At 44.5% G+C, this 24,926-nt stretch overlaps 2 protein-coding genes and 1 long non-coding RNA gene across 4 annotated transcripts; 1 reads left to right on the top strand and 2 right to left on the bottom strand.

Moving 5' to 3' along the window:
- Positions 1 to 17: 17 nt before the first annotated feature.
- On the bottom strand, positions 18 to 3,260 carry odf3l2a (outer dense fiber of sperm tails 3-like 2a). The gene is made up of 5 exons (XM_061844472.1): positions 2,853 to 3,260; positions 1,159 to 1,269; positions 945 to 1,067; positions 736 to 877; positions 18 to 431 (listed from the first exon to the last, which is right to left on the bottom strand). Exons 1-5 carry the CDS (start codon positions 2,899 to 2,901, stop codon positions 86 to 88), a joined length of 771 nt encoding a protein of 256 aa, XP_061700456.1. The 5' UTR covers positions 2,902 to 3,260; the 3' UTR covers positions 18 to 85.
- Positions 3,261 to 4,152: 892 nt separating this feature from the next.
- crlf1a (cytokine receptor-like factor 1a) lies at positions 4,153 to 20,810 on the bottom strand. 2 transcript variants are annotated; one of them, XM_061844471.1, is made up of 9 exons: positions 20,557 to 20,810; positions 17,148 to 17,426; positions 14,494 to 14,623; positions 14,207 to 14,376; positions 9,132 to 9,289; positions 8,068 to 8,142; positions 7,383 to 7,476; positions 6,228 to 6,416; positions 4,153 to 6,147 (listed from the first exon to the last, which is right to left on the bottom strand). In XM_061844471.1, exons 1-9 carry the CDS (start codon positions 20,627 to 20,629, stop codon positions 6,131 to 6,133), a joined length of 1,185 nt encoding a protein of 394 aa, XP_061700455.1. In that variant the 5' UTR covers positions 20,630 to 20,810; the 3' UTR covers positions 4,153 to 6,130. The 2 variants fall into 2 exon arrangements, with proteins under 2 accessions (XP_061700455.1, XP_061700454.1); XM_061844470.1 differs by having other exon boundaries at positions 6,232 to 6,416.
- On the top strand, positions 9,205 to 17,172 carry LOC133513571 (uncharacterized). Its single transcript, XR_009798517.1, has 3 exons — positions 9,205 to 9,325; positions 14,089 to 14,165; positions 17,124 to 17,172. It is a non-coding gene; the product is annotated as an uncharacterized LOC133513571 (long non-coding RNA).
- Positions 20,811 to 24,926: the final 4,116 nt, after the last annotated feature.

The following is a 24,926-nucleotide window of genomic DNA, read 5'->3' as shown; positions in this document are numbered from 1 at the left end:
AGGAAAATCGGGTTTTATTTATCGAGTCACGAAAGTAAGCAAGCGCGAGGTGGTCCGATACTTTTGCGGCCTCTTTCGAAGGCAATCAGCGGACCAAGTCCAGCACAAGCGGCATGACAAACTCCGAGTGGCGGACCCCCATGGTGAAGGACGGCGCCCTGCGGAGGTGCGCCCCGGAACTCTCCGGGCGATAGGCGCCGGGCCCCGGGGTGGCCGACGGGTAGGCGGGCCTTTTGGTCCGGCTCTGCATGGAGAAGGAGGGCTGGCGTCGGAGGTAGACGTCCGGGCGGGTGCCGTTGTACCCGCCGGGACCGGGGCTCCGGGCCAAGTCCGCCGAGGGGCCGCCGGCCTCGCGGCGGGCCGACATGCTGTAGCTGACCCCGGACGGCTTGTTGGGGACCTGATGGCCCAACAGCTTGGGGAGCGTGTACCTGTTAAACGTTGACCTTCTCAAATCATAAATGTCAAATATCAAAAATACATATCCTATATCAAAGAAAAAATAACTCATTTCAAACTATTTGTTAGATTTGGAGTTGAGTCACATGTCGCTAATGGCAGCTCCAAAGCAAAATGGCTGACTTCCTGTCCCTCTTGGGGAATGGATTCTCGAGGATTTGACATTTTTAAATGAACCTGAATTGGCTCCAAAACTCTAGGGGGCGCTACCTACAAAAAAAAAAACTTGTTTGTTTTCCCTAAGAATAAGAACAACGACATAAAAGTTGCACTTGCGTGTTGGGCGCCGGTACCGCATCCACAGAGCGGTAGCGTGTGCGGGCCCCGATGGTGTAGGCCGGAGCTCGGCGCTGCGCGTTGAGAGGCGGGGCTTTTTCCGGGCTGTAGGCCCCCGGGCCCGGAGTCTGGAACTTGTCACCTGCGACAACCCCGACAAAAATATTGACATACCGGTTATTGTTTGATTTTTTTTCGTAGCCGTTTACCTTCGCTAGCAGTCCGCTTCCCTCGGCCCGACATGGAGTAGGAAGGCATCTCCGTCCGGCCGAAGCGCGTCACGTTAGCGGCGACGTGGTATCTCGGTCCCGGGCTGGAGTCCACAGAGATCACTGCAAATAAAAATTGAAAGAAATCTTTTTTTCCGGAAATGTATTCAATGATCAAAAAGTTTTCGGAAATGCGCGCGACGTTGGGACTCACTGGCGCTGCTCGTTCGGCTGCGGAAGGAGTAGGCGGGGCCGGCGTGCTTTGTGACGTCGTGGTCGACGTAGCCCACCGTCGGCGGCAGGGCGTAGCGTCCCGGGCCCGGTCCTGATCGGGGCGGTGACCGTTTAACGTACGATTGAAAAGTTCGGGATATTTGACTGCACCGCGATTGGCTGGCAACAAGTTGAGGGGCCACCCCGCGTCCTGGCTCCAGCACTCCCGCGACCCTTGTGAGGATAGGCGGCTCAGAAAATGGTCAGTGCTTTTGTTGACTTGTCTTGAAGTGGATTTCAGTGTGTTCTTTTGTCACTTGTTTTTTCCCGTCTTGTTCGCTCGCTCGCCATTTCGTCTCCACCTGAACTCGTCGGCCGTCTCGCGTCAACCAATCAGGTGCCTGCAGGCACTCGCGCTCGTCCAGGTGTGCCTCGTTGCCTCGTCGGATCGCTCGCGTTCGCTTCCGTGCTTCCTCTCACGCCGCGTTGGATCTTTATCGCTGCAAGTCACCTCTCTGGTGTTTGCTTGGTTGGCGTTCGGTGCTTTGAGCTTTATTTTTAAGTTTATGTTATATCTTTATTTTTTTATGAGGTTAGGGTCTTGGGTCTTTCCTCATCTTGGGACTAATCATTTTTCTACGTCATCTTTGTACGTTGAGACATCTCTGATCCTCTCCGCTCATCACTACAAGCAGGAATATTGGTCATTTTACGCAGGGGATTAAGACTACATGACGGTGAGTGCTGTTATATTGTCTGTCTACATGTATTGCTGCCCTTTGTGTTCAAGTCGTAGCTAAAGGAGTTATAGCACTGCAAACGTGCAGGTGTGGTGTTATTTGGCGTTAGCATTAAGCTAGCGACCGGTGCGGTGGCTCATCTGGTAAAGCGTCGCCCTCACAGTTCTGAGGTCCCGGGTTCAATCCCGGACACCCCTGTGTGGAATTTGCACGTTTTCCCCGTGCTTGCGTGGGTTTTCTCCGGGTGCTCCGGTATCCTCCCACATCCCAAAAAACATGCATTCATAGGCTCCAGCACTCCCCGCGACCTTTGTGAGGATAAGCGGCTAAGAAAATGGATGGATGGATGGATAAATTGCCCCTCGGTGTGATTGTGAGTGTGGCTGTTCGTCTCTATGTGCCCTGCGATTGGCTAGAAACCAGTTCAGGGTGTACTCCACCTCCTGCCCGTTGACAGCTGGGATAGGCTCATGATGAGGATAAGCGGTGAAGAAAACGGATGGATGGATTCATAAAAATGTAGAGTCATATCATCATTAGATGGAATGCAAAGAGTTAACATGTTTGTGCAGCATGATTAAATGCTGCAATCCAATTCATTGCGCTGCTCCTTTTGCTGTGCCTTCCTTGGCCCCTGGGACTACCCTCGTGAGGATAAGCGGCAAAGAAATTTGATGGATGGCTTAAGCTAGGAGCCTGTCGACCAAGCGTTTCTCTGCTTTTTGTGTTCAAATATTCTGTTGCTTGTTAAACTGCGATGCTTACTGTTAGCATGTCGACAGTGTTTTGCATTTTAGTTAGCACTGAGCTAAGCAAACCTTAAGGCAAAGTTATGTATTTTTTTGCAGATTCTTTTGAGTTTGATAGTAAACTTCAGTTGATAAAACAATGGGCGTGTATCTTTAAAAACAACAACTCAAGGTCCGACTGCCGCATCTCCGTATTATGTACTGACCTCTCACTTTAGCCGAGATTACGGGCCGCGTCTTCGCCACCTCCTCCATCTTCTGACTTCTTCTTCTCCTCCTTCGGGACTCGTCCTTTCCTTTTAGTAGCCGTCGGCCTCGCCGAATTATTCACGAGCGTGGATGCGACGCAACCTGATCTTTTCTCCACCTCGGAGTCCTTTCTAAGCTCACGTTTTTACCATAAAAATGTACTTTTTCGAGTATGCAGCGGGGAGACGAAGCGCGAAAACATTTGAAAGCGTTTGCGGTCCGCCATCTTGTAATGTGTCCTGTAACTAACGGCGTCTCAGTGTACGCGCCATGAAACATTTAAACTCGTCTTGGGTTGCAAGCTTCGCTGTCATGCTAATAAAACTCCAAAACTGTTTAACTAGAATATGTAACTCCTAAATTCATTTTTCTACCCCATTTTATAATGAATTCAGCATTTCGGCTTCCTCAAACCGCAACAACAAATGTCAAATGTATATTATATTCTACACACTATAGATTATATTCTACTGATATTTCTATCTAGTTATATTCTATATTCTTTACAAAAACACCAATGACATGAATAGAATTGAACATTGGTTACGTTGCATCTATTATTATTATTATTATGATTTTATTGTGCTGCTGCCTTGGCCAACTTGTGGTAGTTTCAGATGGATGAAAATACTGCACTGTTTTTTTTTAACACATAAGCAGTTTTGTCTTATGTATAGTTTGGCAAAATAAAAGTGGCTTTTATTTTATTTTTTTTTAAGTGGGGGCGTTGTCTTTTATGCATTTTTATTTTTAATTTTTTTTTAATTTGGCTGTGCTTTTGTTTTCCACTCACTACAATGATGTAAAAAATGTTTAGTTTTGCTTTTGTTTGCTGCGTATCCTCACGAGGGTCGCAGGGAGTGCTAAAGCCTATCCCAGCTGTCAACGGGCAGGAGGCGGGGTTACACCCTGAATTGGTCGTCAGCCAATCGCACGGCACATCGAGACAAACAACCAATCGCACCTTGGGGCTAATTTAGAGTGTCCAATTTAATGTTTCATTTTTTTGGGGGGGATGTGAGAAAAGCCACGCAGGCATGGGGAGAACACGCAAACTCCACACAGGCAGGTCGGGGATCGAACCCAGGTCCTCATAACTGTGAGGCCAACGCTTTACCAGCTGATCCACCGTGCCGCCATGTTGAATTTATTTTTCAAATATTCACATTTTTATTTTTATGTTTTTAAGACTTGATCGAGTACACGCAAATCACCGCCGCGCGCAGAAAATCAACCGACGCCAAGTTCAGTCAGTCATTCAATTTTTTTTTTTTTTTATTCACGAGCTAAAACATAACTTAGAAATAATAAAAAACACATCACCTTCCACACTCTTAAATATGCTGCTGTGATCCAGTACAAAAATAAAGGCGAGGCGAGAGAAGTCTGGCTTTAAAAACAAAAAACAACCAAAAAAACATTTGCACACACATTTTAGAAATACTGAAAACGAAGGCTGGATTGACCTTGGATGGTTCAAGTGACTCAAAAGTTTCTTTTGAGGTGCACTTAATATTAATATCTTCCAAATGTGGATAAATGTCCATAAACGTCATCGCTGCAAACTTCAAGCGTCGACCGTGAGCAACTAAACGCCGTATAACTTTTGTTGTTGTCGTGAGCAAGGCAGTGGCCAAGCCTTGCTCACGACAATTTTATTTTTATTATAACCATGTTGATGGTTCTGAAATTGCGTGCGTTCAATTTTGTGTCTCTGGTTCATTTTTGCGGGTTCTGTTGGTTGAATTTATTTTGGATACGGGTGTTGCTTGAAATAGACGGGCCCAAAAAAATCTATATATAAAAAAAATGGCATTCAGTCAGAATCAGGCATTTGGACTATGTAGTGTACTGCAGTATGGAGCCCCTATAGGGACATGGGGGGGGGGGGGTGTGTAACAGTTTTTTTTTTCATTGTAATGAAGTTACTCATTGTAATGAGTAACTTTGTCATTGCAATGAGTAAGTTACTCGTTACAATGTGATAGTCGAAAAACGGCTACCTGTGGGTCGTATCTTATTTACCTGCTAGTGGTATCTTCCTAAAGGGACATTGGGGGGGGACTAACTAGTTTCTCATTAAAATGAGAAACCATCTCATTGTAATGAGTAACTAGTCCATTGCATGTATCAAAGACCCTTATTTAGGAAGCGACCGCTAGCAGGTAAATAAGCTACGATTACCTGAACGCAGGAAGCTACCGCTAGCAGGTAAATAAGCTAAGACCCACAGGTAGCCGTTTTTCGACACTCTCATTGTAATGAGTAACTTAATAATGAGAAACTTACTCATTACAATGAGAAACCAGTTGGGGTTTTTTTGTCCCTTTAAGGGATCCAGAGCTTCCTGCGTTCAGGTAGTCGTAGCTTATTTAACTGCTAGCGGTAGCTTCCTGAATAAGGAACAAGGGTATTTCATAGATGCACACATGCAATGGACTAGTTACTCATTACAATGAGAAACTTTCTCATCACAATGAGAAACCAGTTTTTTTTTTTTTTCCAATGTCCCTTTAGGGGCTCTGTACTATGGGCAATCCGGTGCACATTCAAAGTTTATTATTCACTTAGTTTCCTTTGTTTTTTTTTTAAACCTATCCTGAGCAGGTTATTTAAAAAAAATACATATATGGTTGTCCTGGCCTTTCTGAAATTTCACAAGATATCTACAAGGAATAGGACACGACTAAGAATGACATCAATCTAGTAATGTTGGTGTCAAGGACGTACGCTGAAGTGACATCACAGCAGAGAGGTTTTGCAGTTGGCCTGGGTCGATAGTGGAGAGTCTTTGCGTCAAGTGCGTGTACATGTGCACCCCTGCTACCTTTTTTTTTTTTTTTTTTTTTTCTAAATCATCTGTCAGCCATTTTTTTTTTTTTAAAGAGAGCGATTTTTCACTTCAAAGTCAGCAAACAGTTTTGCGCCGTACGTAACGTTTTGTACTCTTCCCATCTGGGAATATGCAAACAATGAAGATGCGGGGAAGTTTTGTTTCCCAAACGCCTGATTGCCTTCTTGTTTGGGGGGGGGGGGGGGAGACTTTAACAGATGAAAACGCAACGATGTCATCTGGCCGCAAAAAAAAAAAAAAAAAACCAAGACCAGTTCTTGCCAAACATTTTTCTCTCTTTTTTTTTTCTTCTTCTTCTTTTAACAAGCATCCTCTGCTCGTCGCTCCAACGGCTGCGTGTTGTTGTTTTTTTTTTTTCTTCCACTCGGCATGTGCTACGACTTATCCCCTTGGAGAACCTAAACGGACCAGACGCCGCCTGTTACTCGTTACGCTCCCGGCGCTGGTGCGTGTTTTTGCGGGTCGAGGCGATGCTTACCTACCTGGTTGCGTGCTTTGTGCGACTTCTGCATGAGCACCCGCCACTGGTCGTAGTGCTTCATGGTCATGCTGCTGCAGCCGTACACGTGTTTGCGGGCCCAGCCGAAAAACTGCTTCAGCTCGCGACGCAGCGTCGAGTTGGAGTCGCCGCTGGACTTCGGGTCGCACGAGCCCGGCGGCGCCCGCTCTGCGTGGCAAAAAAAAAAAAAAAAAAAAAAAAAAAAAAAAGACTGCTTGTCATTCGTTTGTTCATTTTCTTCACCGCTTATCCTCACAAGGGTTTGCAAGGAGTGCCGGAGCCTATCCCAGCTGTCAAGGGGCAGGAGGCGGGGCACACCCTGAAGTGGTCGCCAGCCAATCGCAGGGCACATCGAGACAGACAAAAGTCGCTCTCACAATCACACCTACGGGCAATTTAGAGTGTCCAATCAATGTTTCATGTTTTTGGGATGTGGGAGGAAAACGGAATGCCCGGAGAAAACCCACGCAGGCACGGGGAGAACATGTAAACTCCACACAGGGAGGGCCGGGATCGAACCCGGATCCTCAGAAATGTGAGGCCAATGATATACCGTGTCGCCTCATATATAATCATCCATCCATTTTCTTTTGCCGCTTATCCTCACGAGGGTCGCGGGGAGTGCTGGAGCCTATCACAGCTGTCAACGGGCAGGAGGCGGGGTACACCCTGAACTGGTCGCCGGCCAATCGCAGGGCACATGGAGACAGACAACCAATCACACTCGCCATCACACCTAGGGGCAATTTAGAGTGTCCAATTACAGTGGCTCAGCTGGAAAGTGTTGGCCTCACAGTTCTGAAGACCTGGGTTCAATCCCGGACCCGCCTGTGTGGAGTTTGCGTGTTCTCCCCGTGCCTGTGTGCGTTTTCTCCGGGTGGGCACTACGGTTTCCTCCAACACCCCCCCCCCAAAAAAACATGCAGAATTAATTGGACACCCTAAATTGCCCCTAGGTGTGATTCTCTCTATGTGCCCTGCGATTGGCTGGCAACCAATTCAGGGTGTACCCCACCTCCCGCCCGTTGACAGCTGGGATAGGCTCCAGCATTACCTACAACCCTTGTGAGGATAAGCGGCTAAGAAAACGGATGGATAACATTTATTGGTGGAATCGTGTGCGCCCGCGCTCACCACTGTGCGGGGTGGACGCAGCTGTGGGATGACTCCACTCGCTCCAGATCCCAGCTTTGCGGGAACCGTAGATGCCCACCGGGTTACATCGGACCTGCCGGGCCCACAAGGTGACGGTCAGAACAAAATACTTCCTCAGAGGGGTGCCTTGAGATATGAGTGACATTCATTTTAAAAGAACTCGCTCAGAAGTAAAAAAAAAATAAATAAAATAAAATAAAAAAATCAATCGGATCTAAAAATTGCCTTTCAGCATTGACATAAATCCAAACTCCTAAAATTAAAAAAAAAAAAAAATTGTAGTGTGATTTATAATGGGCAAAAAAGTCCACTATATTATTATACTTTAAAAAAATATAATGGAGTAATAATGACAATCCTGCTTTTTTTTTTTTTTTTGTCACACTTTGACATTTCAATGGCCATCCTGTTGCTGCCAACTTTGACCACGTGGGGGCAGCATAAGACAGCTTGTACCTCCACTTGTTAAAAGCGTTTCCCATGACGTCTTCGCATTAGCATATGTTTTTGTTTGCGGTATAATTCATAATTTTGTGTTTAGTTTGACGAACTTCAAATACAAGTGACACTTTTTTTGTTTTTAATGGAAATTGTTCACAATTTGCTAAAGAGTTGTCGAACCTCAAGGCTCCGCTGTAGTCATTATCCAAGTTTAAAAACCCACCTGCACAAAATACACAGTTCCAGGTCTGAGTCCCGCCAGCCTGCAAGACGTCTGATTTCCCACGTCATCCATCACCTGGAAAGCGTGCAAAAAAAGGAGTGGGCGGGGGGAGAAGAAACGCTCTCATTAACAACCGGCACTGAAGGCAAAACAAACCGGCAAAAGCTTCAATCGGACTTCTCGCCGCAAACATGTCGGAAGGCCGCGATGATCGGCCGTGTTTACGGAAACGTTTCAAAGCGATCTGCTGCCTATTAGCCGGCGATACGCGTGCGAACATATGCCGGCGCATTAAAGGACAATAAACAGACAGCGTGAGTAAGCTTGTCGCTACAAAGAAAAAACGCAACACAAACACGTTGAAGGCATTAGTCCAGTGGTGTCGAACTCAAGGCCCGGGGGCCAGACCCGGCCCTCGACATAATTTTATGCGGCCCGCGAAGGCAAATCGTCAGTCGACTTTCATGATTCCTGTTAAAAGCTGTACCAAAATTTCACGTTGTCATATCATAAACCATAATGTTGATGTTGCAAGCATTTTATCGATTGCTGATTCCAAAACTAGTTGATAGTTTGTGTACAAGGCGATTACTGTAATTTCCAGCGTATAAGCCGCAAATTTTTTTTCACACGCTTTCAATCCTGCGGTTTTTGCGGCGACGCAGCTAATTTGTGCATTTTTTTTCTAACGGCCGCAAGAGGCACTCGAATGGAAAAGGTAAGACCGGTGGAATATATGTGCCGAGGAAGTGACTTGTACCGGTCCGGCCCTGTTAGCGCTGCGCTAGCGTGTTACTGCCATTTCTGAGTGATTATCTGTATTTTTTTTTCTAACTGGCCCCGTTAGCGTGGCGCTAGCGTTAGCACGGTGTTAGTGTTAGAATTAGCCCGGCGTTGCTAGCGTTAAACTGTGTGTATCTCTTTGAATGAATTAAAAGTTGAGGGGAAAAATGACACTCCACTGAAAATGTAAAAAGATGAAACAATAATCATTTCCACATTGGACTTGTAAATTTTGGTCTTACGGCTAAAAGGGCCCGAGGGGGGGGGGGGAGCGCTTTTACCTTCCAGTCTTGGCTGTCCTCCAGCCTGTAGCGGATCTGGTACTTGGCCTGGAACAGGAAGTCCTTGAGCCCCGGCGGGGCCTCCCAGCGGACGCTCAGCTGGTCCTCAAGCTGCCCAACGCGACTCACCGTCACCCCCGACGGGGGGTCCGTGGTCACTGCAGGAGGAAGAAGACCACCGCGTCCGTTTGCAGGTGAAACGCTCACTATCGAAAATCTTTGACATTTGTAACGCCATAAAAAATAATAAAATTATTTCAGGGAATAACTTCTGAGAGCACTTTTGGCTTGTAAAATTGTGAATTGTTTTCATATAATTGTCGTCTACAATACAGTACACTTTTATTCTCAAGAACAAGAAAAAAAAATTGGGGGGGGGTCATACAAAATTTTAGATGTTTTTTTTTCCCCCTGAAATTGTAAATTATTAGCAAAAAAATGGCATTTCTTTTCCACTCCAAATCAAAATGGAAGAATTTGAATTAATAAAAATGAAAATAATTACTTTTTAAAAAATCTATTTGGAGGTTGAATTTAATAATGTCTTTACACCTCGTTTTTGTCACTTTCAGAGAAAATAACACCACTCCGCTTGTGGGCTTATTTGCCATTCAAAACACGTAGACAATAATAGAGTTCGCCTCTCGCAATGTTCGCCACTCCAAATTTTTCCCAGTCTCGAAATCCGAGCCGCCGTCTCCATCGCCGACCCTCAAACGCGTCGGTGGATAAAAGCCATTACGCAAGAATGCAGCCGACGCCGTCGTTTGCGCGCGCGTATCAGGCTAATTAACACGTTGACGTCTCGATACCGACGTTCTGCTGTCGGGGCGCAGATGGTCCCGATCAGACCAGACCGATAATAGCTTCTCCCTCGCTGCAGCGTTTATGTTGGCGGCTGCAGCAATCGAGTCAATTCCGAGCGGCGGGCCTGATGTCTCTATATGCAAAACGCCACCCGTTTCCACATTTTTGTGGTTTTCAGTTTTTGCTTTTTTGGGGGGAGGGGGGTTAACCTAACATGGCCAGAGACCGTTATTTGCTATTTTTCACATCATCGCGTCAATGTTGTCCTTGTTTCTGGTCTTGTCAGCGCTAACTGTTAAACAAACACTCGGCGCCCCAGAAGGGTGGGGGGGGGGGCAATGAAAAAGTCTTAATGGGAGTTGACACAAAATATTTGAGTGGGAATGGCTTGAGTTAAGGAAAGCAAAAATAAAAATATTATGCAAGCGGGAAGTCAAAGTCAAAAACGGGGAAAACAAAAGCGATTTAGAGAATCGCCGCCGACTGAATTTCACCGGATGCAAACATAGTTACAGCATTGTGCTCGTTTCAGGAATGTCTGTCTATCTAGTATCTATCTGTGTGTGTGTGGGGGGGGGGGCAGGAACGGATTAATTGCATTGCCATTCATTTCAATAGGGAAAGGTGATTTGAGAGACAATCCTTTTGCTTCCAAAAGTGGTCCAGGAATTATCTATCTATCTATCTATCTATCTATCTATCTATCTATCTATCTATCTATCTATCTATCTATATCTATCTATCTATCTATCTATCTATCTATCTATCTGTGTCGGGGGGGGGGGGCTGGAACGGATTAATTGCATTTCCATTAATTTCAATAAGGAAAGGTGATTTGAGATACAATCCTTTTGCTTCCAAACTGGTCTCCGTGCTTTGGTTCACGTTAAAGAATTAACTTTATTAAATAAATTAATTAATTGTAAAAGTTTTGTTTTGAAGAAAATTAAATGAAAAATAAAATAAATGAAATTATTCAAATTGAAGGAGAGTGCTCATCTATCTATCTAGCTATCTAGCTATCTATCTAGCTATCTAGCTATCTATCTAGCTATCTATCTATGTGTGGGGGGGGCAGGAACGGATTAATCGCATTTCCATTTATTTCAATAGGGAAAGGTGATTTGAAATACAACCCTTTTGCTTCCAAAAGTGGTCCAGGAATGTTTTTCTTTTTCTTTCTTTCTTTCTTTCTTTCTTTCTTTCTTTCTCTCACACACGATGTCGTTTAACCCCTTCGTCACACACCTTTAGATGTGGAGTATTGCAGAAAAGTCAATTATTTTGGAGGAAAAAAAACAGCTTTTTAATTAATCTGAGAAACAAATCTATTGTTCGGAAATCTACGCTCCTTTATTGTGGAAAGCGCTCGTGCGCATATTTGTTTGCGACGTCTGATCCTTTTGGGTGTTATTTAGGCTCGTACGCTAGCTAAACCCATAGATGGAGGTTTGTTTAGGGTAGGGCGTATCGATTCATCGCTTGAAACTTTGTTCAAAACCGTAATAATTAGTCATACGAAGTACTTTGGCGCCATCTTGTGACAGTTTGTTGGAATCTCCTTTTTAGGGCCTCAATTATTTGCAGATATAGCGTCGCATTTCTTGTTCTGCATTTAAATGCCTTGTGTTGAGGTTTGAATTCAATTGAATAAATTCATTTTTTTTAATACGAATTCAAATAATGTCCAGGAAAGCAGTGTCACAGATTTTATTACATAAATTATATTTTAAGCGCTGAACAATCCCATAACGAAGGGATGTTTGGAAATTAGTTAACTAAAGTGTTGTTAAATTAACTTAAATAATGAACCAGTGAATTTTTTTTTTTTTTTGAGAAATCAACAAGGTCAAGGGAAGCAGTATAAGATTTTATTGAAACGAGATTTATTTCGTGACCTTTCCGAACCGCGGGACGCGTCAATTCGCGGAAAGGCGTTCCCACCTCGCCCGTGGACGCGCGTGACTCACGGCTGCGACGCGTTTTGACAGGAGGCCAAACCGGCGTCCGGGGCAACCCGGAGCAAACAAAACACGCAAACATACAAAAAGTGTCGTGGCGGGTGGGGGGGGGGGGGGCCCACCCGGGGACGCCACCCTCGCCTCAGGCTGAGGTGTAAACAGATGTGTGCAAAGAGGGATTTGCGGAAAGACGGACGCTGGTTTTGAACCCGAGACTCCGGCGTTTTTGAAGAATTCCCTAAATCGAGCCGACTGGCCGGCCGTGTGGGGAGCGATACTTTAAAAGGAAACATCGCTCCGGGCCCCCCCACCCCCCACCCCCGATGAAAGCCTGAAAGAGTTTAAGCGCTTCAAGAATCTCGGATTAAAAGGAGGAATCTGGACAAGTCCGCCGTTATCCTTCCCCCGACTCCTCTAATTTCGCGTTGGGGAGGGGGGGGGGGCTGGATTTTCTTTTATTCGCTTTCAATCCAGTTGCCAGTGATTTCATCACTTCAAACCAAAATGGCTGACTTCTTTCCAGTTTTTTTTATCCCCCCCATCCCGATGTTTATACTAAAGTAAGATAGCTAGCTTAACGGCCTACTTCTTTGCGGCGTCATCGGTTAAAAATGCACAAAATAAGATTCTGGATGTATTTAATAACGTTGTCAAGCTTTGCTGTCAACTAAACCAAACAGTGAAGGGGTCTCAAGCTAGCTCGCTGGTTGCTAGCACAAGTTAGCTACATATCAACACAAAAAAAAAAACCTAACCGTTTAAATCCTCCCTGGCTGAAGTTACTGTATATTTCATTTTTAAACATAAATGTATCTGTAGAATTGCTGAATTTTAGTAAATTAAACAACAACATTGGCCCCAAACTTGGTTAGCTACATGCTAGCGTAGATTAGCTTAAGGTCAACATGAAAATGAACTGCCGACGTCCTCCGTGGTTAAAGTTTCCGTCCGGTTAAACTTCCATTTGGTAACAAATATGTCGCGGAACCGTCTCGCAATCGGCGACTTGAGCGGCGGATGACGTTTAAAAGCAGGATAGCATCCCGTTAGCATAGCCTGGCTGAAGCTCAAGCAGGCACGCAACGCAAGAGCAACAAAAAGTTGGCTCGTTTTCATTGTGTAATGCATACAACGTGCTGGGAACTTGCTGCGGTTCCACATGCTACGCATCATTCCGTGATTGCAAAATGGCGCATTTTGCTAAATTACCCAATTTCTCGGTGAATAATGCGCGTCCAAATTAGATTATTTGACCGCAAACTTTTGGTTGCGACTCCGTTTATGCTTTTCGCTTTTCTAATTGGATTTTTATTCAATAAAACACCCCCCCCCCAAAAAAAAATGCCCGGCTATTGGTTTGCAATTTATAACTAAACTAATTAGGAAATGGAAAGGAAAAAATGAGTTTAAAAAAAATGTAAAAAAAAATTAGAAATTGTATTAAATACTGCAATGAGTACTGTAAAAATATTAGATTAAGTATTTATTATTCAAATGTTTTTTAAATACAGTATTTATAAGTTATTATATAGTTACATGATTAGATGTGCATTGATGAAATTAAGATGTTTAACGAATTCAATCTTTTTTTGACTTTGTTTTTAATAGTGGAGGGAAAATTATTCTTACTGTATTTTAAAATTTTAAATATACAGTGTATGTTGCATTTAAAATTACATTATGTTTCATAAAAAATATTGGCATGATTTAAATATTTGTAAAAATTAAATAAAATTAGTTTATATAGTAATATATATATTGCTATATACACAGAGTACTATGAAAACACTGATGGAAAAACTGTCTCCACATCCATGTTTAAATGCAACTTTTTTTCAAGTATAAAAATTGCAGTTTGCAAATAATTTTAAAACTTCTTCCACTATTAATGCGACCTACAGAATAATTTGCATAACCCAATGGCGAGAATTAAAAAGCCTACAGCTGATATCCATTCACTTATTTTGTATTTCCAGTCCCCTCTTAAAAAAAAAAATAAGATATATATATATATATATATACATTTTTTTTAAATCTCCTGTAGGTCACATTATTAGGGAAAATTGTTTTGAAATGTATGTTCTCATTTTCATACATCAGAAAATCTGCGATTTGAACAGTTGACATTTTTTTAATCTCCCCTGTATACATAGTAAAAATATTGCAAGCACTTTTTTTTATTTTTTTAGGCTTCTTTTGGCTGACCGTCCGCCATTTCCAGCCCGGGGGGCACGGCCGACGCCCCAAAAGAAAGCGACGGGAGGAGGTCAGGTGGTTTTTTTTTTTTCTTTTCGCGTTCTCACTCACCCACGTCGAGAATGTCCAGCGCGATGACGTCGGAAGCGGCCCGGCCCAGCTGGTTGGACGCCTCCACCCAGATCTCGTAAGGGGTGAAGAGGTGCAGGTCGCGGGTGATGCTGCACGAGTACGGCTGAGCGTGAACGTAGTCGTCGCACTCCTTCTCCTCGCCGTACCACCTGGGGGGAAGCCAAACATTTATTTTTTTATTTTTTACGATGTTACCCCGTTGCCACCCCCCACGGCTCCAAATAATTAACTTGAGGCTTTTAAACGGACGGACGTTGCGCACGCACCTCAGCTTGTACTTGAGCAAGTACTGGGTGCTAATGCTGGTCTCCCCCTTCCCTCCCGGCGCCCAGCTGCACGTCAGGTCTTTGGTGTTCCGCGACCAGCACGTCAAATTGAGAGGCTTCTCCGGAGGCACTGCGGGAACACGCGAGGACAGGAAAGAAAAATAAGAGGTCCCGTGGACGCCATTACTGTGCTGGGAGGGCTTTTTTTTTTTTTTTTTTTTTTTGACTGTATTTGGTGTGCATGCCTCTTTCTGTGTGTGTGTGTGTGTGTGTGTGTGTGTATGTGTGTGTGTGTGTCCGCACTAGCGTAATCTGATTTTAGAACCCTGCCAAGATCCCCCCCCCCCCACCACCACCAACACCACCACATCTCTGAGGACGCAAGCTTCTAAACACAGTCGCCGTACACAGCGAATACCATCGTTTTCATCTGAAGCCATTACTTAAAAAAAAAAAAAAAAAAAAAATTGGGGGGGATAAGGATGTCACCCCCCCCCAAAAAAAAACTGCAAGAGGTAGAGAAGGTCCCCTACTTTGCTGCAGGAATTATGTATTGCTCCCACAGAGCAGAGAGAACAAATGACAATATGTGTTGCTGCTCCATGTGGAAAGTAGCAATCGTTTATAGATTTGTAATTACCATCACGCTTATTCTAATTTCCATTAGCTAGTCTATGGTGGGTGGCACGGTGGCTCAGCTGGAAAGCGTCGGCCTCACATTTCTGAGGTCCCGGGTTCAATCCCTGCATCAATCCCCCAGTGGTGGCCATTCTCACAGCTGTTCCTAATATTTTGAAAGCCAAACATAGTACAATTTATTGAGGGCGGGGGGTTCACAAATTTCATACTGTGTCGTGCATGAATGCAATATATGTTGGATGGATGAATAGAATGAGAAATTATGTATTTATTCTCGGGAAAAAAATACCACATCTTTTATAACTTTTGTGTAGTATTTATTCGATTACACTCATGTATACCGCTATTCATTGGAGTTGAACCCCTTCACGATGGCTCAGCTGGAAAAGTGTTGGCCTCGCAGTTCCGAGGTCCCAGGTTCAATCCCAGCCCTCCCTCTGTGGAGTTTGCATGTTCTCCCCGTGCTTGTGTGGCTTTTCTCCGGGTACTCCGGTTTCCTCCCACATCCCAAAAACATGCAACATTAGTTGGACACTCTAAATTGCCCATAGGTGTGATTGTGAGTGCGGCTGTTTGTCTCCATGTGCCCTGCGAATGGCTGGCGACCAGTTCAGGGTGTACCCCGCCTCCTGCCCGTTGACAGCTGGGATAGGTTCCAGCATGCCCGCGACCCTCGTGAGGATAAGCGGCTAAAAAAATGGATGGATGGATGGTCTATGGTAAATATTTATTCAGCTGAATAAAAAAGTTAAGCCTGAATGTTTCTACATGAATAAAAACAATCCACAGTCAAAAAACCGAAAAGTAGTTTGGTTATGCGCAACGTACGTCATGCAATTCCTGCAACGGCTCCTCTCGCCAGTTATTAATCAGAAGCTCCATCTTGAGCGACCCGAAGAATCCAAACAGCTCGAAATCATCCACCAAAAAAATCAATCAAAACATCCACGGCGCGCGTCCTCCGACGCGACGCACGCGCCGCGTTTCGCGCCACCGCCGCAGTTATTTACGACGGCTGCCACCTTCCCCCGACAGAAACAAAAGCAGAGCCACTGGAAATCGTTCGTAGTCAATTTCAAGGAATTGTGGGGGGCGAGAGTGTGGGTTGGGGGGGGGGGGGGGGGGCGATTCTGGGTGTCAAAACAGTTTAACATCACTTTGCACAATGGCGGTCAAAGAGCCAACGGAGGAGTTGCAAAAAAAAAAAAAAAGCACATTTTTGAGCGGAGGAGGAATTTAAGGCTTGGTTTTTCCTTCGTATTGACAGGAGCGCCGTAAAAAGTGTTTATTGCATGTATGACCGCCGTGTGTGTGTGTACAAAATGTCGGCGCGATGCCCCGCGAGTGATAACGCGAGTAACGGACCACACAAGCACTCAAAGCGACGCGCAACTTAAATTACGACCATGAGCCTGCGTAGGGACCCTTAAAAAGAAAGAGAACCTGCCCACTGATTCCTCCCTCGTATTCCCACTTCCTTTACACTCCTTTCCCTCCACAAGTTCTATCCATCCATTTTTCTGCCACGCTTATCCTCATTTGGGTCACGGAGGAGCTGAGGGTGAGAGGTGGGGTACAACCACGGACTGGTTGCCAGTCACTTTTGGGGACCAGAAAGGCAAAGAAGCGCTAGCAAGTCGCATTCAAGGTTATTTCAAGTTACAATTTTGAGTTTTCAGTGAAACTAATGTGCGTGGGTGTTTTTTGGGGAATGGAGGCTGGGAATTTGGAGGAGAGATTCCACCTCAAATCCTCATGAGTGAGAATCAGATTTGAACATTTTGGAAAGGGGAACCCAATCTCCAGACCTAAACCCAACAGAGAATGCATTTTACCTGTTAAAGGTGAGACTTTAAGGGAGTAAGTATGCAACCCCCGCCCAAGCACGTGGAGAAAATGCCAACTCCACACAGGAAGGCTCGAGGTGTGAGGTAAACCCTGAACCTCAGAACTGTAAGGCAGACATGCTAACCACCATTTTCCCCCCGCAGTTCAAAATCTGCAGAGAAACGTACTTCCGACGTAGATGCAGGACCCGGCCAGGATGTGTCCCTTGTGGTTGTGGCACACCAGATTGTCGCCCGACGTCTGCCGCGAGGCGTTGAGACCGCTGAGCGTCACGCTGAGGTTGCTGGGGCTCAGCGTCCGGTACGTGGAGGCGGGCAGCCTCTGGCCGTTGAGCGTCCAGTACAGCGAGCCGGCGTGGACGCCGGCGTCCGGGTGCATCCAGCAGGTGGCCGTCAGGTTAGAGCCCACGCGGAGGACGGGATCCTGCGGGTAGACCAACGCCACATCTGCCGGGACGCAATCCAAGGGGAGGTTAGTGCGCACCGCAATTAACATGCTAACGGTTAGCGTCAAAAGCTGCTGTTTTAGAAGTGATTATTTGGACACAAACTGTGGAGCAACACATGTAGATAGACAGATAATATATCAGCGCAGGCATATATTCTTTATTCCCTGCCAAAAATGTACGACGGCATCTTAGTGACGCACTCGCTGTAGTAGTACTCGAAGTATTCTTCGTTTGTCTCCATGACTGAACTATCCTGCCATGAAAAGGAGCGGCGCAATGAATTGGATTGCGGCATGAAATCCTTACGCACAAACTCTTTAATTTGTATTTCTTTTTGAAGCACACTGTTTTATGGGTTAAAAGTCAAAAACACATTTGGAGAGATGTTTTTTTTTTTTTTGTTTTAAATGTGGCGCGGGGGGGGGGGGGGGGGGGTTAAACGCGCATATACGCACTACTACCGTTTATTACATGAAACAAATATGGACGTAAAAGTTTTCCACTGCGCCCCGACTGTTTTTGTTTTTTGGAACAATTCAGACGTCAGCATTGCGTCGGGAAACGTTTTCATTTTCCTGCCTCCAATTTTCTCTCAAAGCCAAGGCCGGCAGGACCCCATAAAAACTTGAAAAGTTGCAGAGAACCCGACCCGAGCCAAACGATAATTACCGTTTTCATTTGATCTCGTCCAACCCCCCCCAAAAAATACATAAATAAAGAGCCCCCCCCCCCCCCGTCTTTTTTTAGTCGAGCGCGGAAAAGGTTGCAATCCTTCGTCGCGGGCTGTGCATTTGACAGTAACGAGCAATTAGCCCTCGTCATAAACAACAGGAAGCGTTTGATGATAGGGGGGGGGGTGGCACGAGGGGTGGGGGCTTATTGTGTTCCCTTTTCCTTTTGTTGGCGGCCTCGAAAACCCCGAGTACTGTTGCCCGTAAAAAAAAAAAAAAACTCATCCAGACACTTCGACCAGGAAACACAACGTTGATTTATTTAAGTCGAGTTAATGATCTCACTGTTTTGACCCCCCCCCCCCCCCATGTGTTAAAGGAATTACGGGCTGCAGACTTGTTGAAAGCCAGTCGTGCGGTAGCTCTGCTTATATATTTCACACGGGCAGTATTCTCCGGGTGTCCTTATCGGATCCGATTCATGAGGCCTGCGTGCAGTTAGTGGTTATAAAAAGTCAACACACCCTTAGTCAAATGGCAGGTTTTTGTAATATCAAATAAGAGCTTGTTACGCTATCAACGTGACCTGTAAACCTCATTTGGGGCGAGAGGAGGTCAAAATAAACTACCGAGATAATGTTTGCAAAAGTGGGCACACCCTCTTGTAGCTGGCGATGTGGTTGTGTTCAGAAATTTAACTCAGCACACACCTGTCGCTATTTAAACTACCTCCGTTTAACCTCAAATAAAATTTTGATGTTTTAGTAGGCTTTTCCTGACTTGGGTTTTTTTTTTTTTTTTTTTTTGCTTTCTAGAGGGTGTGCAGACTTGTGCACCCACATTATGTTTTATTTCCTCTCTCTAAAAGATTTCTTATTTTTCTTAAAAAGAAAAAAAAAATTACAGACCACATGGTGTTAAAATTGTTTTTGTCAATGTGGCATGTGAGCAGGGGTGTGTAGACTTTTTAAACGTACTTGGTGCTTTCAGCGACGACATGTAGTGTTTCCCAATTTCTATCAAGCCGAAGCCAAGAAAACTTGTTACGCTATCAACGTGACCTGTAAACCTGATTTGGCGTGTGAAGAAATCCTTTGCCGAGAGGAGATAAAAATAAACTACTGGGATAATGTTTGCACAAGTGGGCACACCCTCTTGTAGCTGGCGATGTGGTTGTGTTCACAAATCAGCACTTGGAAATTGAACTCGGCACACACCTGTCGCTATTTAAAGTACCTCCGTTTAACCCCGAATAAAATTAGGATATTTTAGTAAGCTTTCCCTGACTTTTTTTTTTTAACTTTCTAGAACACAGGAGCATTTAGAGGGTGTGCATACTTATGCACCCACGTTGTTTTATTTCCCCTCTCCAAAAGATTTCTTCTTTTTAAAAAAAAAAAAAAAAACTAGTTACAAGTTGTATTCATGGTGGTAAAAGTTTTAGAATTAATTGTCTTGGGCAAAAACGTGGCATTTGAACAGGGGTGTGTAGACTTTTTAAACGTACAGAGTGCTTATAGGGATGTGTAGTGTTTACCAATCTTTATCAAGTCGAGGCCAGAAAGCGGGCAACAGCGCTCATGAAATGTACTTAAAACTTAGAAATGCTTGAGTAAAAAAAAAAAAAAATTAATGAAAAAAAAAATACTGCGTAATAAAGTGATATATGCGTTACCCCTTTTTTTTACATCGTCATCATAAAAAAGTTATTAAAAAGATAACCCTATTTTGACAATTTGAGGTGTAGAAAGCACTGATGTTTTCACACGTATGAAATAAAAATAAACTCTTGAGCGTTAAAAAAAAAAAATCTGTACTAAGTACAGTAACACTAAAAAATCCACTTGAGTCTGGCAACCTAATATTATTTTCATACAATATTTCAGCGCTTCTCACAACATGCCAAGGCACATATTTTGCAGTCGAAAAAAAAGTATAAATATGTATTATTTTTTTACTTTTATTCCCAACATTTAAAAGCAGATATTTGTACTTTCTACTACAAATGGTCATATTTGATCGAGATCATGTTGCCTAATTAGGGGGAAAAATATGTATATATAATGTATATTTGTACCCCGACGGCGAGCCCCTGCACCCCAAATCGGCGTATGGGGTACATTTGGGGTCCTCATCTCAAATTGTACTTCCTAGGACAGATTATGGACTACAGGTCCTCAGGGGTCCCAAAGTGGAATTTTTGGGGTACAAGGCTCCGTACCCTCATAATGGCAACACAAAATGTCCGCCAGAGGATTATTATTATATATATATATATATTTTTTTTTTTTGGATGTAGTTCTTTCCTCGGTGTGACACTTGCAGGTTAGCATTACCATGCCCCCCCCCCTCCCCGAAAAAAAAAATAAGTGCAGTTTTTAAAGGACATTGCGGAGTCGGAAGAAAACTAAATGGAAAAAAAAATGAAGAGTTTTGCGCATGTGCGACTTGACTTACGTGTGGACAAGGACAAGACGGCAGCGGAGTGCAGGAGCAGCAACAGCAGGAGAGTCCGTGAGCACGTCTCCATGACCCTCTTTCGTGCCTCCGTTGCTTTCGTTTTTTTTTTTTTTTTTAATATTATTATTATTATTGATATGACTTTATGGTTTCCTTCGCTCTGCGCACACAAAGTGTACTTTAAAAATGAAAAAATAGTAAAAAAAAAAACAAAAAAAACTTGCAGGACGTCCAAGTCGCTAAGTCCTCTCGTCGTCGTCTCGTTACTTCTTCCTCCTCCTGCAGTTTAAATCATACACAAGTTCATAGTTTGAAGCCCCGCCTCTCCCCCCTCCTCCTCCTCCTTCTCGGTTTGTCTCCCCCCTCCCCCGCCCCCGCGACCCCTCCTCCTCCTCTTCATCACCACCGCTTTCACCTCAAACATTCCCGACCAGAAACGGACTCAAGTTCCACAGAAAAGAAACAAAAAAAAAAAAATATTTGAAAAAAAGGAAAAACCAAGGTCGCCTTGCCAGGAACCTGTGTCACGCAGTCATTTTATTAGGGACACCCACGTGACGTTATGGTACAGTATTTTATGCACCTCGCGGTAAAAAAGTATGTGCAGCATATTTATGTGTATATAAAGCAACGATTCCTCTCGTTTTACTCTGAATAATGTGGGAATTATACATTTATTCTAGGAAAAAAAAACAACGTGATTCTTATTACAGTACCAGTTGAGTATTAGAATTGATTTTTCATTCATATTTTTTATAGAAGTCAAATATTTCAGGTCCAATGAAAAGCTTGAAATTCCACAAGATAAGATCACTGAGATTTTAAATGACAAAAATTGGCAAATTCTAAAACTTTTGAACAGTAGTGGTATTGGTCATCCATTTCCTTAGCCGCTTCTCCTCACAAGTGTCACAGGGAGTGCTGGAGCCTATCCCAGCTGTCAACGGGCAGCAGGCGGGGTACACCCTGAACTGGTCGCCGGCCAATCGCAGGGCACATGAAGACAAACAGCCGCACTCACAATCACACCTATGAGCAATTTAGAGATTCCAATTAATTAAATCCATCCATTTTCTTAGCCGCTTATGCTCACTCGGGTCGCGGGGAGTGCTGGGGCCTATCCCACCTGTTAACGGGCAGCAGGCGGGGCACACCCTGAACTGGTCGGCGGCCAATCACAGCGCACATTGAGACAAACAGCGACACTCACAATCACACCTACGGGCAATTTAGAGCATCCAATTAATGTTGCATGGAAACCGGAGTGCCCGGAGAAAACCCACGTGGGCACGGGGCGAACATGCAAACGCCACCCAGGCGGGTCAGGGATCGAACCCGGGACCTCAGAACTGTGAGACCAACGCTTTGCAGCTCCTCCACCGTGAAGGAGTTCAACTCCAATGAATAGCTGCTCGGTATACACGGGTGTAATCGAATACTACACAAAAGTTATACAAGAAGTTAATTTTTTTCCCCCCTGAGAATAAATACATAATTTCTCATTCTATTATTCATCCATCCAGCATATATTGCATTTATGCACGACACAGTTTGAAATTTGTTAACCCCCCGCCCTCAGCAAATTGTACTATTACTATGTTTGGCTTTCAAAATATTAGGAACAGCTGTGAGAATGACCCCCCCCCCCAATAATAACTGAGCATCATCATCGTCATCATCATCATCATCTTCTTCCCAAGAACCACAGACGGCCATTGACGGCATCTAAATGACACCGCGAACTTCCTGGACGGCCGCAGGAGGCCCGAGGCCGGGAACGCCGGGCGGGGACAAGAAAGAGTCCCTTCTGGAAGGCGAAGGGGGTGGGGGGGGGTCAGCCAAAGGTCTCGCCGCACGGAGGCCCCTCGCCGTACCCGGAATGCCACGTGACTCACGAGGCTGGAGCCGGCGTTAACTTGTTAGTCAAACATTAGTCACGCATTAGTATGCCCCATTCAGGTGGCGACCGCAAAACCAGTCCGGAAGGATGATTTCTTCATCCGATTGCGAGGGGGAAGTCCCGTCCCGACAAATTCCCAAAAGCTTCTCCTGAGCGGTGCCCGAAAGAGGCGCTCCCACGCTGTTTTTTTTGTTTTGTTTTTTTTTTTTTGTTCCCTGGGAATGTATCTTGACTGGAAGCCCGGGAAGTGCAGAATGTGACCTGACTGGTCCGCAATGGAATTCCGAAGCGATATGCGACGCGGTCTTCGTGTTAGTCAGTTCTCGAGAAGCGTCCGGAACGTCTCTTGGGTTCTCGATTCGATTGAACGCGGAGGCTCTTCAGGAAATAAAAAATCATGTCCATGGATTCCCGTAGTTGTTTAATGAAAATACAGAATGTTTTGTGTTTGGTTTCTGGGATCATTCAAACGAACGTGAGCTTAGCCGTTGCAATTTTTTGGGGCGATACAACCAACCGAAATGAGTCTCCTACGCAGGGTGTCCCGAGTCTCCCTTCTCGAACGGGTGAGAAGCTCGGATATCTGGGAGGGGCTCAGTGTCGAGCCGCTGCTCCTCCGCATTGAGAGGAGCCAGGTGAGGTGGCTGGGGCGTCTGATCCGACTGACGAACTTCCAGAGCAGGCGAACTAGCAAAGTTGTGGATTTGGCGGAGGTTTTGGAGACGGACGTCAGCACAAGGAAGGAGATCCAGCCATATGACAGGTAGGTGTGTATACAGCAACTAAAGAAAATAATAGTTGGCTCTCCCTGTGGTTCGCTGGACTCCTAAAGCTTTAGAAATGGCTTTTGTAACCCTTTCCAAATAGCTACACATGAATTTGTTTCTTGACTGTTCTTGAACAGATAATGTCATTTTCTTGGCGATTTTTAGATCTTTTGACCGATTTGATTTTCCATCCATCCATTTCCTTATTCGTTAGCCGCTTATCCTCACGAGGGTTTCAGGGAGTGCTGGAGCCTATGCCAGCTGTCAACGGGCAGGAGGCGGAGTTACACCCTGAACTGGTTGCCAGCCAATCGCAGGGCACTTAGAGACAAATAGACGCACTCACAGTCACACCTACGGGCAATTTAGAGTGTCCAATTAATGTTGCAAGTTTTTGGGATGTGGGAGGAAACCCACGCAGGCACGGGGAGAACATGCAAAGTCCACACAGGGGGGGTCGGGATTGAACCCGGGACCTCAGAAATGTGAGGCCAACGCTTTACCAGTCAGGAACGAGATCATCCGTGATATTACTTGATGACCTAATTTTCTGAACTTTACAACGTTTTTTTCCTTTAATTATAATGTAATTAATACCACTTTTCTATTTGTGAAAAAATGTGTTTTTCAGGTGACCTAACAGTTTTATACCTAAAACATTTTTTACCACAACAATTTCTATCTTTTTCTTTGGTGTCGGAGAACAATTACAACACTTTTAATTTCCTATAATACATTAATAATAACAATAATAATTTTCATAATATGAAGACATACAGTATGTTTTCAATGTTATTTTCCTTTTTTAATTGTTTTTGTTTTTTCATGCAACTTGGATGACGCCGACCAAGGCGCAACCAATGAAAATGAAGACGGATACATGCGCACTCAACACATTATGAATTATCTTTTACGCCGTATATCACGTTCGGCGAGAGGCCCAAATCACGGGAAAACCACAATTCTTGTAAAAAAGTATCCAGAAGTAATCGTTGCCGTATAAATCCACAGGATATAAAAACCACGGATTTTATTGCAGCCGTAAAAAGTTTCAATCACTCTCCTCTGAACTGCCAAAAAAAAAAAAAAAAAAATTCAAGGCAACGGATTATTGGAACCTGCCCACCCACCAAAAATTAAACAAGGAAGTACTTTTTTTAAAATCATAAAACTGGACTTTGTAATGTTTTTTTTTAAATTAAAAAGAAACAGTAATCACAATTTAATAGTAAAAAAAATGAAAGTTTTTGACACTGTGCATCAATTCAATAGGCATCGTGTGTATCCTGTTGTGCCCACCTTGGTTACCAGAGGGTACAGATATACAGTACTGTACATAAGTAGCTCTGAACTCCTCAGTGCAGCATTACTTATTCGTCTTTCTTATAGAATACAAAAAAGTGATTTTCTATAAGTAGGATCTATGGGCATATCGTCAACGAAGGCAGTACTTGGGCTGGTTTAAACTCGTTTCGGTGCCCTAAATCCAAAATAATTGCGTGCCTGGCCCACCTCCCGCATTGCTAGTTCGCTAGCTGGCTAGCTAAACTAGCGCACGCCAAGTTGGATCGTGCTTCATGCGCCCTGCGATCGGCCGGGCAACCGTTTCAGAGTGCACCCCGCCCCTTTTCCCCAATGATAGCCGGGATAGGCTCCTGCACTCCCCGCGACCCCTCGTGAGGATAAGCGCACGGTACACG

Source organism: Syngnathoides biaculeatus, chromosome 15 (genome assembly GCF_019802595.1).
Source record: "Syngnathoides biaculeatus isolate LvHL_M chromosome 15, ASM1980259v1, whole genome shotgun sequence".
Lineage (NCBI taxonomy): Eukaryota > Metazoa > Chordata > Actinopteri > Syngnathiformes > Syngnathidae > Syngnathoides > Syngnathoides biaculeatus.
Note: the sequence above shows the minus strand (reverse complement) of the source record. Positions and strands in the feature narration are given on the sequence as shown.

Coding starts and splice junctions, on each gene's coding strand:
- odf3l2a (XM_061844472.1), bottom strand. CDS start 2,901: ATGGAGGAGGTGGCGAAGACGCGGCCCGTAATCTCGGCTAAAGTGAGA. Junction 1,068..1,158: donor CAGCCGAACGAGCAGCGCCA/GTGAGTCCCAAC, acceptor TTTTATTTGCAG/TGATCTCTGTGGACTCCAGC. Junction 878..944: donor GAAGCGGACTGCTAGCGAAG/GTAAACGGCTAC, acceptor GGGTTGTCGCAG/GTGACAAGTTCCAGACTCCG.
- crlf1a (XM_061844470.1), bottom strand. CDS start 20,629: ATGGAGACGTGCTCACGGACTCTCCTGCTGTTGCTGCTCCTGCACTCC. Junction 14,624..17,147: donor GTCCTGCATCTACGTCGGAA/GTACGTTTCTCT, acceptor GTGTTCCCGCAG/TGCCTCCGGAGAAGCCTCTC. Junction 9,290..14,206: donor GCTGGACATTCTCGACGTGG/GTGAGTGAGAAC, acceptor TTCCTCCTGCAG/TGACCACGGACCCCCCGTCG.